This window comes from Kryptolebias marmoratus, linkage group LG24 (assembly GCF_001649575.2).
Source record: "Kryptolebias marmoratus isolate JLee-2015 linkage group LG24, ASM164957v2, whole genome shotgun sequence".
Taxonomy (NCBI): Eukaryota; Metazoa; Chordata; class Actinopteri; order Cyprinodontiformes; family Rivulidae; genus Kryptolebias; species Kryptolebias marmoratus.
In genome coordinates, this window is record NC_051453.1 from 15,762,925 (window position 1) to 15,774,916 (window position 11,992).

General features: G+C 41.4%; 2 protein-coding genes across 2 annotated transcripts; both read right to left on the reverse strand.

Annotated features, from left to right (window-relative positions):
• Positions 1-733: 733 nt before the first annotated feature.
• gpx4a (glutathione peroxidase 4a) lies at positions 734-3,355 on the reverse strand. Its single transcript, XM_017406886.3, has 7 exons — positions 3,188-3,355; positions 2,949-3,043; positions 2,719-2,863; positions 1,592-1,743; positions 1,445-1,469; positions 1,227-1,286; positions 734-1,054 (listed from the first exon to the last, which is right to left on the reverse strand). Exons 1-7 carry the CDS (start codon positions 3,236-3,238, stop codon positions 1,022-1,024), a joined length of 561 nt encoding a protein of 186 aa, XP_017262375.1. The 5' UTR covers positions 3,239-3,355; the 3' UTR covers positions 734-1,021.
• Positions 3,356-5,948: 2,593 nt separating this feature from the next.
• LOC108230746 (ras-related protein Rab-11B) lies at positions 5,949-9,041 on the reverse strand. Its single transcript, XM_017407219.3, has 5 exons — positions 8,885-9,041; positions 7,388-7,583; positions 7,110-7,303; positions 6,940-7,020; positions 5,949-6,655 (listed from the first exon to the last, which is right to left on the reverse strand). The coding sequence occupies exons 1-5, from the start codon at positions 8,922-8,924 to the stop codon at positions 6,510-6,512; spliced, it is 657 nt and encodes a 218-aa protein (XP_017262708.1). The 5' UTR covers positions 8,925-9,041; the 3' UTR covers positions 5,949-6,509.
• Positions 9,042-11,992: the final 2,951 nt, after the last annotated feature.

Here is an 11,992-nt window from a genome sequence, read left to right on the forward strand (position 1 = left end):
CTGTTCTCCTCTTTCTGAGTCGGAATTTCTTTTCACAATTTATTAGTACTATTATAATTTAAAATATCTACAGTATAGCAGTAAAACACTCATTTCAAATATCTAAAAGCCCCTTTAGATTGGACACGTATACGGGACATTTATGACTCATTTCTCTCTGGTCAAAATGGCCACCAGTGCCTGTGATCATCTGTAGGTTGTTTACGCTGTTAAATTTCACATGAATGCTTTAAAAACTGGTCTGTAGTTTGTTTACAGGTCATCCTTTAGGTCCGAACAGGGTGAGAGGGGGTGTAGGGAGCAGGATTTTCACTTTTTACCAAGTTTGTTGTGGAAAACAGCTCGATGTGTGCACTAATCCGATCGGGAAAAACAAGCTGCTAATCTCAAGGGTTTCCATTGTTTCAGCTGAGATCTGATCCCTCTGCATAAGCTGCTTACTTAAAAAAAAACAAGTTGGAAATATCACAAACACTGCTGTTTGTGAACAGTTCCTGCTAAAATCTGGTCTAATATTAACTCTCATCTGCTGAGTTTTATTTTTGATTTTGGTGGGGATCCAGATTATGATGTGGATCGTTTTTTTTGTTTTTTTGTTTAACCACACTGTGGCCTTGGAGGTTGTCTGCCCTCTCTGGCTGCTTCTAGTTTTTTCCACAAAACTAAAAAAAAAAATCTCAATGTTTTGCCAAAATAAGAAAAAAATCAAATAAAATCTGAGACAAACTCAAACTGGAATCAAATCTTGGCGAGTTTTATTAGGAAAGCATGCTTCATTCGTCTTCGGAGATCCTTTCTCGCTCGCTCCAGAGACCAGATGACAAAGTAAAATTCCTCCCAGATGGGGTTTGCACGTCACTCTCATCAGGTCCGTCCCTGTCCGCCAGGCGGGTTTGTGGGCCGACCGTCACTGGTCTGGGGTGGAGCTGAACTTTGACCTCTGGTGCTTGGAGAAGCAGAGAAAGGAGCGGAAACGCTGAGGGTCAGACATGAATCAGTGGGTGGAGGAATGGTTGGAGGGTTAAAGGTATTTGGGAAGGTCCTTCTCCACTACCTGCAAAACAATGAAAAATCACGAGTTAAAAACGAGATTATTTTTCCAGACTTTTCTGAAACTTGATTAGAAGCAAAAGATGCAATTTAAGTACCATAAAAAGAGCATAACTGCAATTCCATTACAGCTCGTATCTATTTACTAAAGCTGAAAAAAAAGGGTTTGTACGTACGCTTGGATCATCCATGGGTCCGTATCTTTTCACCACCTGCCCCTCTCTGTTGATCAAAAACTGGACACAAAGAGAAGAAAACTTAACGACAGGAAACATGACATTCAAAAACAAGAACATACATTTTGTCATTATATAGCAGATAAAGTTTAAATATAGTGCTTAGGGCTTGAATATTACTGAAAAATGGCAACAACAAATGTCAGATATTGTTTTACCTTGGTGAAATTCCACTTGATGCTACTGCAGGATTGAAGAAAGAAACATGTTAGAAATATCATTAAAAAAATTGTACAAATAAAGATCATTTGTACTTGGATTGACTGTCACTCGGCCGTTTCGCCTCATATTTAGTCCCTACGTACTTTCCAAACAAGCCGCCCCCATTGGGCTGCTCCTTCAGCCACTTCCACAGAGGGTGGGCGTTTTCCCCGTTCACCTCGATCTTACTGAACATGTCGAAATGAACGTCGTAGGATTGGGCAAACTGCTTGATCTGGGTCTCGTTGCCCGGCTCCTGCACAAGTATGAACACAGAGAGCGTTGTGAAGTGGTGAACTGTGAACATGGAAGCCTTCAGTTCGAATCAGCGTGGCCTGAACTTTGACCCGGCGAGGGGTGAACTCCATCAACGCGATTTTCAAAGAAAAACGAGCTGAAAGCCAGATCCCCTGTCTCCGCCTCTTTACCAGATTTGATGAAATCAAAGTCTGATGAACTCTAGTTTGCAGTTTTACTGATAACTGAAAGGGGAAAAAAACACGTACTTAACTATATATAACTTAATATATTGTCAGAGTGATTATAAGATGTGTACATGGTCGTAAACTTTTATATACGGTTATTTGACCCGAATTAAACTAGAGAAATGCAGAGTGCTGAAACTTGCTGAAGAAGCTAAAATTGTTCTTAAAGTCGAAACAAGCCAAACGGAACTAAAATGATAAACAGCCAAAAGCAGCAGAGCAGTGGCCAAAATTGGCAAAAACTTGAACTAAAAGGAGCAAAACTGACACTGAAGCAAACGTTAACAACACAGTAGCTAAAATGAGTAAAACGTGTTAATATGAGTAAAACTGGAGCTAAAAGTGGCCAAACTAATGCTAAAGTGCTGAATCAAACAGCAGCAGAAAGGAAACAGCTAAAAGCTTTTAACTAAAAGCTAAAATCAGCTAAACGATAGCTTAGAGTGGCGTAAGAAGACAAAAAAGAGAGCAAGTACTGTATGTGGAAGCAGATTTCAATGAGAACAATGCTTTTGATGGAACTGAAGAGATTTTTTTAATGTTTTCTGCAGGGAAAAGAAGAGAAGTTACAAGAAAACACAAGTCATTGCATCTGTCTCCTAAATGAGCAGAACATACTGGATACGAGTGGTTAAAACAGCACAAAGTATGCAGTAGTAGGTTGGTTGCAAAAAACAAACAAAAAAAGTTCAGAAAAACAGGAACTCAGTGGAGCCAGTGCTGAGTCAGCGGTTTGTGGTTTGTACCTGATTCCCGAACTGGTTGGAGGGGAAGGCGAGGATGCGTAAACCTCTCTCAGCGTAGTCAATGTGCATCTTGGCAAACTGAGAGTAGTTTACGGGGGTTTTGCCTCACTTCGTGGCAACGTTGGTGACGATGACAACATAACCCCTAAAAGTGTAAAACCACAAGCAGACACGTCGTGAGAGACTGCGAAGGACAGGAGAAATCAGGACGAGTGTGCCGTCCAGTGCACCTGTATTTGTCGAGCGACACCAGATTTCCGTCGATGTCCGTAGCATTGAACCCATAGATGGATGTGGCTCTCCGCCAGTCCTCCGCCGGCGAAGACTGTTGAGGAAGAACAAACAAACACAGTTACAGGGGGAATATGCGAGGAATGCATCGGATGCAGGAAAACAGACGTGAGGAATAAACGGAACAAAAAGCGGATTTTCTCCTAAAGGTTTCAGTCCTGGGTTCATCGCCTCTTACCAAAGCCTGCAGCAGGACAGAGAGGAGCACTGTGCAGCCCGCTAGGCGCATGACTGCCTTTCTGTTTGGTCCTCTGAGGGCCGAAAACAATCAGAGCTCTACACCAAATGACTTGGCCCTGTGCTCCCGTCACCGCCGAACCTCTGGACTGAGAGAGCTGCGTTGACCCAATGTAGAGGAGGGGGGTGGGGTTGTCCTTAACAGAAATGATAAGCTGCCATTCTCCAATAGGTCCTTTCTTTGGTTTGCACAAACAAATCCCGATCAAAGACCCACGTGTCCTGCAGTCCAGGGTCCAGTCCCGGCTTAGACATAATCTGAGGAGAACTGAGTCACGGCAGGCTGAGCTGCATGTGACCCAGCTGGGGCAAAGAGCGGCGGCCTAACCAAACACATGACCTCATTAGGTAACGTGATTACGTCACGTTACAAAACAGCAACACAAATATATGTGTTGTCACCTCCTGTACGGAGTGTTTCTGTGCCATCAAGTTGACTTCATACTCGGCTGAGCGAACAAGAATGTTTCCAGATCTGCCTGTTCGCTCTCTCAGGTTGACCACCATCCAATAAACTCACACGCCCATCTCTGTTTACCATTTTTAGATTTCAGTAACAGCATTTCTCCTGGTGTCCTGCCCCAAGTGGAGGAGTGTGCTGTACCGGTCTGTTGTGGTGAAGAGAGAGCTGAGTCAAAAGGCGAAGCTCTCGATTTACCGGTCGATCTACGTTCCTACCCTCATCTATGGTCACGAGCTTTGGGTAGTGACCGAAAGACGAGACATGAGTTTCCTCCGCAGGGTGTCTGGGCTCTCCCTTAGAGATAGGGTGAGAAGCTCGGTCATCCGGGAGGGACTCAGAGTAGAGCCGCTGCTCCTCCACGTCGAGAGGAGCCAGTTGAGGTGGCTCAGACATCTGGTGAGGATGCCTCCTGGACGCCTCCCTGGTGAGGTGTTCCGGGCACGTCCCACCGGGAGGAGGCCCCGGGGAAGACCCAGGACACGCTGGAGGGACTATGTTTCTCGGCTGGCCTGGGAACGCCTTGGGATTCCCCCGGAGGAGCTGAACCAAGTGGCTGCAGAGAGGGAAGTCTGGGTCTCCCTGCTTAGGCTGGGATCCTCGATAAATGGAAGAAGATGGATGGATGGCCTTTCTCCTGGACACAATAATGTTCTTACTAACTGGAATTCAAACTGAAGATATTTTCAATCACAATGTTACGAGCAGATGCAAAATACATTTGAATATCTCTGAATCTTTAAAAGTGGTTGACTTAGCATTTAATATTCAGAGTGGAGCTAAATAGTAGATACCGTCATAGTCAAAATGAAACAGAATTTTTACAAGAAGAAACTCACATTTTAGATTATATAGTAATATAATATACAGCCCTCTTGTTATAAGTTTATTATTCCCAACTTAATAATAACTTGAAGCACTTGGAGAGCGCAAACCTCCGCCAAGGCCATAGAGTCAATAAAACCTTGTAGGATCCGGGTTGTGATCCAGATCACCACCTCAATCTAATCACTGGTTTTTGTGACAACCCCAACATTTCCTGAAAACGTCATTAACAATCTGTTCATTGGTTTTTAAGTAATCTTGCGAACAAACAAACAAACACAACCGAAAACATAAACTTTTTGGCGGAGGTAATGATAACTTATAAATGATTTTATAAAATCATAACATCATTCGATATCTGAACACATCCAGGGTGTTCTTGAAATGTTCAATCAACCCCTTAAACTTTGTATAGGGTTAATAGACATTTTCAGCTTATATTGTACTAGTACAGATGGAATTGAGGATCTTAAGTTCTGCTTGTAATGATTTGAATGTAAAAATTTCATTCATATTTAACTGGGAAGCTCCTCCCCTGCGGCTCATCCTCACTTCTAGCCGGCTCACACACCGGCTGACAGGTAGGGAACAGACCCAGCTGCTGATGGAGGTTATGGTGCCTTTTCTGCTCCTCCTGATTTTAATTTCCATTTTTACATTCATAGTTTTCACTCGGTATAGGGATTTCAAACTAATCGATGCACAATACTTGACCTAAAATATTAAATCACAGACTTAAGTACACAAAATTAATACTTGGTTACAGTAACGTGACTAAATGTGATTTCTTTTCCATCTCTTTCTGATAAATTCAACGCCGTGCTGAGTTACGTTAAATCTTTGACAACAAGCTGCCCTATTCCTGATGGGACCATCAAACTCACTTTAATAATGAAATGAGGTTCTTCTAGAAATATATTATTTAATAAAATAAAATAAATAAACACACCACTGTTAACCTGTGCAGGTCGCATCGTCCTAATAGTCCTGTTCAGTTCATAGCTGACATTTTTTTGAAAAAGGACGACGTCAGCTGCTGTGCAGCTTTTTCCTGATTGTAAAGAGAAGCGCTTTGATGCAGCCAGTTGGGCTTTAAATCAGCCTCATGAGTATTTAAACACTTTGAACTGCCTTGTTGCTGTAAAGTGCAATAGAAATAAATTTGACTTCAGTATTTTTTTATTTACATTGGGATGATTTATCTCATATCAGTCTTATTTTTTGCCACACTACGCTTCTCTTTAGATCTTGGTGTGGTGCCTGACACTTTGAGTTCAGATCAGCCCAAAACGTACAGCAGTTTGTCCTTCGGATGGAAGGTTGCCGGTTCGATCGCCAGCTTCCCCAGTTCTCGTGACAAATTGTTCATGGGCATAATGTCGACGCTCCCGCTCCCACAGAATGAGTGAATCCAGCAAACTGTTTCAGTCAAGAGTTTTATTGTAAATTTACACTGTTTTTAAACTGAGAATGAAGCCAAATACTCAATAAATACTTAGAGAGGATATTTTTGGCATGACGGAAGTAAGAACCACACTATCGAACGTATAATACTGCATCTGACTTTAGTTCAGTTATACAGCACCATCTAGTGGCAACCATTGAAATGTATTTCATTGCCTCCCTCTACATGACAGGAGCACAAACTTCACGAGCTTCTTCAGGACAGCGGCAACCGCCTCGTTCCTGCTTGGCGGGGACCTTTCACACTGACTCCAGGATCGACTCAACCGATCCGTGGACATAAAGGCTTCTGAGATGGTCCCACTCACCGCAGGAGAGAAGAGCAACAAGTGAGTTTTTCAAAGTACTCGTATAAAGCAGAATGAGAAACGAGGGGGAACGATGTCGAACAAAAAGGGTCAGATAAAAGCAGAGTTGGCCGTGAGCGGAGCTACAGGGAGGGAAAAGTGCACAAGTGGCGTGACGTGGGGGGGGGTTGAATATGGAGAAGAGGACGAGTTCTTCAGGCCGAGTGTCACAGGCTCTGGCAGCACTGAAGTTTGTTGCCCTTCTGGCCGTCAGTGGTGGGCGGGACGCTGATGTCTACTACATTGTTACCCGGAGACTCATCGTGCGCAGATCTGTCTGCTATCTGTTTCTGTGACACGATGCGGTAGATTTCTGGAGATGAGGAAAAAGAAATGAATAAACAAACACCAAAAAAGCACAACATGAAACTTAATACTTTAGGTCTTGAATGGCACAGTTTAAAGGTCTGATGAAGGAGGGCACAAATTTGTTGCTTTCGTTGCGACGCAATGATAAACGTGCCACAAACATGACGCTGGCAGAGAACTGCACAGAAAATAAAATACAATCTGTGTCAACGTGCAAAATGTTGCCAAGCTGAAACTCGCCTCCACTATTCTAGAAACAGTGTTGTTATTTGTATCAAGAATTCCCACCTGTTAAAATGTTTTTGAACGCCTCTTCTACGTTTGTGGAGTCCAACGCTGATGTCTCAATAAACGAAAGAGTGTTCTTTTCTGTTGCGGGAAGAGAAAATTCACATTTTTTGACTGTTTCCATTATCTTCACCCCTCCCCCTCTAACCACAGCACTCAGTGTGATTTACCTGCAAAGGCTCGAGCCTCGTCGGTGGGCACGGCCCTGAGGTGGCGGAGGTCGCTCTTGTTCCCCACCAGCATGATGACGATGTTGTTGTCAGCGTGGTCCCTCAGCTCCTTCAGCCAGCGCTCCACGTTCTCGTACGTCAGGTGCTTGGCGATGTCGTAAACCAGGAGGGCTCCGACTGCACCTCGATAATACCTGCTCGGGGGGGCGTCGAACACATGAGCACGCCACCGCTTCTGCTCCAGCACAGTATCTGAGCCTTTGTTGGAAAATACTCACGCCGAGGTGATCGCTCTGTAGCGCTCCTGTCCAGCCGTGTCCCAGATCTGAGCCTTGATCGTCTTCCCGTCCACCTGGATGCTGCGGGTGGCAAACTCCACCCCGATGGTGCTCTTGCTCTCCAAGTTGAACTCATTTCTCGTGAACCGGGACAGCAGATTACTCTTCCCCACCCCGGAGTCTCCGATCAGTACGACTAGAAACAAAAGAAACAGTGATATCAGTGATAACCGTTTTCCTTGTGCTCCAAAACAGTGCCTCTTTGGTTTCTGAAGTTTTACAGCATTCAGTCTGTGTCAAGGCCACAAATTCGGTCATTTTAGAAACTTAATGCTGCACACTAAGCAACTTAGCTCAGCTTTCAACCACAGTACAGCAAACATCAATACTGTAATCGAATCCACTGCAGCTGTGGCCGTTTTAAGTCAAGGTGAAAGTGCTGGCTTTTCTTCTTACTAACTGTCCTTATCACACGCTGTCCCATTAGGAGACAATCAGGAAGACACTTGCTTTCCGGGAAGTCTGACTCAACTGTTTCTCAAGGCTTGTGTGTCATCCTGATGAGCCATCATTGTCTTCTGCCAAATGTGGTATTTATTAGCTGTACTAGATTGATGTGATTCTTTTTCCTAAATAGTAAAATCCTCAAGTGTTTAATGTGTTAATGACCCTTGAAGACACAATTTTCACATGAAAATAAACACGATATCACCTGGCCCCTCATAGTGACTGACCTACAAGATGCTCACTTGTAAACAAAAAAAGTGATCTTTTAAAGACATCTGTTAGTAACAATGGATAAAACTGTGTTAAGTTGTGGGATCTACACCTGACACACAGAAAACACGTTGACAGGAAACTGGACTTCCTGGAGTACAATGATTGTGTAACATTAGGTTTAAGAATCCAGTCAGATCAGGCTGAATTTGTTTAATGTGGAAGCCTCAGTTATCAGAGACAAAGCAGTGAGCTGAAAAGTCCCGGACTGTTCCGTGTAATTAGAAACCTGGTGGGGAGAAAGAAAGTAGAGTTTCTTCTTTCCTTTTTCACAGGGAGTGAGTTTCCTCCTTCAAGCGCCAGGACTCCCGGAAAGGGAACTCAAGTTCATCTGATTAGATGAAGCATTCACAGGAGATTACGCTACTGCTGATGGTCCCAAAGAATGCGCATTTAATTCGTGGCTTTAAAGAAATGTTACCGCAAAAGTCAATAAAGTCTTATACACACGCAATGTAATCGTTAGCCACAAGCTTTCAGGACTCAAACCCTGGTTTCTGTAATATATATGCACGTAGAAAAGCAAATACAGAGGGTGCCGACCTAAAATAACTGGGAATGAAGGCTTATTTCGAGAGGGGAAGTGGGAAAACTACAAAAACAGACTGGCTAGCTTAGCCAGCTACCGTTAGCTGCAGCTGATGTTGACCACTGACGTTTACGTAGCTAACATGCTAACTTAACTTTAGCCACCCGAGTAGAAGTATCTATTCCGCTTACCTTTGAACAAGAAATCATATTCGTCGTCTCTGTTCCCCATTGTAGAGCAGGATGAGCTCTCTGAGAGCGCAGCGAGGAGAGAAAATAGTTCCCTGCACTGACCAGGGTGGTGGTGCGGTGAGATGACAGGAGACACTGCGCTAATTGCGTAAGTGGAGCGTAAAAGTGCGGTCACGTGACGTAACGCTACGCAGTTTCTCCAGTAAAGCGAATCAACTCAATCACAAGAAATGGTAATTAATCAGAAAATGAATGACAAACGGCAAAAAGCAATGGGAGGGAGAAACAAAAAGGACGCTGGTTTTATAAAATTCCAAAAATTGAGAAATGAGAAGTACAGGGATCAAGGAGAGAAGGAACAATTATTTATCAGCTTAGTTTTGGGCACACTGGGTTAAATAGTACTATTTCTATTTTAGAGAAAAATTGTAATGGTAAATGTGAATACTGTAGAATATATGAAACTATAGAGCATGTTGTGTTATACTGTAAAAAATATGAGAAAAAGAGAGAACAGTTCGTTAAAAATGTAAATAGATTTTAAGTTAAATTTGATTCAGTTGATTCACACTCCAACCAGTAGGTGGCGGTAATGCACACCTGCAGCTTAAAACTTCACAGGAATGAGAAGAACTCAATCACAAGCTTTACGGCTGCTTAAACCTAAATACCGAGAACTAAGAGCAAATTTTCACGTTTAAATGTTTAAAATGATGCCTTATGTTATTTTAAAATTAAAGTTGCATAATTATACCGAAAAGTTAAGAAAGTAGCTACAGTTACTTGAGTGCGCTGTACCTTTCTTGAGATTTCTGTTGCTATTTTATTCTTCAATTCCGTGAAAGAAATCACTTAAAAAATAATAAACCAAGATTTATTTGTCATATAACACACTATTAAAACGTAAAGCAGATGTTATTAAACATAATAACAAAAGTAAGGTTTAAATTTATCATCAAAAATGTTATTTACAGACTTAATTTCAGCAAACATACTCCCGACACTACTACCCCAGTTAAAATGACTTTATTATGAATACATATACTACAATAAGAAGTGTAAATTTAAGGACAGTTCCAGGAAGTGTTTAAATATACTTCACAGACAAAGAGTTGGATTAGTTGTGTCTGTAATGAGTACAATTAGGTCACTGGGTTGTAAAACAAGTTGTTTTATAAGAGATTTTGCTACAATATCTCATGAACCACTGGACAGATTTGAATGAAACTCTCAGAATATTGAATATACATCTACAACTGGTTAAGTTTAAAGTCAGCCTAATAAAAAAAATTGCTTCCACAGCTAATCAGTTTTATTCAACACAATGATGACTATAATATTTTACAGATATTGAACTAAAACTTGATGTGGTCATGAAAACAGGGCCATGATTTTCGATTCAAAGAGCTTTCAAATGACAACAAGCTCATGTATCTGGGTTGAAAAATAGTAAAGTGAAATTATTTTAAAATTCTAAGTTTTGGGATGAACCTCCGATGAACAATGCAAAAAGCTTGAATCTGTCACAAAAAATGGCATAATTTGAACATATTTTTAGTCGTGAAACTTTCAGCAAATGTTCTTAGATGAGTGGTTCAGAATATAGTAGGTTTTTCAGTAGCTACAGTAATATTAATCAGGTTATTTTTTATTAAATAACGAGTGATAAACTTTTATTCACCCCCAACTATTAAGTCTGTTATTGCAGAAAATTATATTGTTATTGCCATTTCATAAAAATAAAAACGAAAGTGTATGCTGACTGATCCAAATGGTTGATTTTTGGAATATAGTTGGCTGAAAACATGAATTAACATTATGGGTTTGTTGAAAAGCTTTTGTTAATTTAACTTTATAATAACAAGCTACTTACACCATTTTACTTTTTCCTGTTAAAAGATCTTTTTCTCACAGTGTAAGTCAGGGGTCTGCAACGTTTACAGTAAAGGGAGACATTTTTTGCTCCTCCAAACCCTCTAAACATACTTAAAGTGTAAAATAAAGCTAAGATAACTCATTACATAAAGTAAAAAAAACTTAGTTTGTTACATGAGTTCCAATCTGTTGTTGACACCTATTGATATTTTCACATGTTAAGACCAAGAAAAAAAGCCAAACTCTTATAAAGAGGTAAAACATTTAGTTCATCCTTTGATAGAATGTGAACACTTAACTATACAGCCTCAGTCCTTACGGGAAATTAATAATAGAGCATATAGTTCTATTCTAAGAACTATTCGTGAATATTTTAAAAAATGACAGATTCTTGCATATATTTATTTGTGATTCGTGTCCTCTAGTAAAAGCAGAGAGCAATATTTACTATAACTCTTAATTTTGGTGACTTGTAACAGAAATGTGTGCAAATTGCACTTTGTTGTTGTTTCTTCAGCAGATCACCTCAGCTGTGTTAGAAATGTTTAGTTTCCTGGCTGATTTGAGAGAAAGCTCACTCTGTGCCCAAGTTCAATGAACGGACTACCAAACTACCAGCTCAAAGTGATCATTTTGTTTTGCTCCTTAAAATCATTCTGTCACCGATAATTATTCACATATTGAAACTTCCTCCTTCTTGTGTGGTAATGCACATAAATGTTAGTCATTTCCATATTGTTTTTGGTCAAAACTACAAGGAGCCACAGGTGTAAGGCGCGTAAGGTGACATCACCGAGAAGCAAACCCTGATTACCTTTTATACACAGGCAGGACCAGACACATATCTTAAAATGAAAACGCTGAACTGGAATGTGACATAACAGAACTCAGATCACCTCAGGTCTGCAGGACAGAGCCCAGCTGGATATGCAAAGCAGGGAATTTATAACCTAAAAAACTGACAGCTAATTAACTGTGACCTCGTGCAGCTTCAGTGTTTTTCCTGCTTCATTCAACCTGCTGACTGCTCATATAAAAGGCTAGTTTTTCCTGTTCTGCGCGTTTCAGCTCTGTTCCCCTCAATTAAATGCGTATTTCCTCGTTTCTGAGGGCGCCAACACTTCCCATCGCACCTGGGGATAATTACATAAAAGGACACGCCTCCTTCCCGGCCCCTCGACCAATCAGGAGCGAGGGCGCCGCCTCTGAAACTACACACAGAAAAGAGGCGAG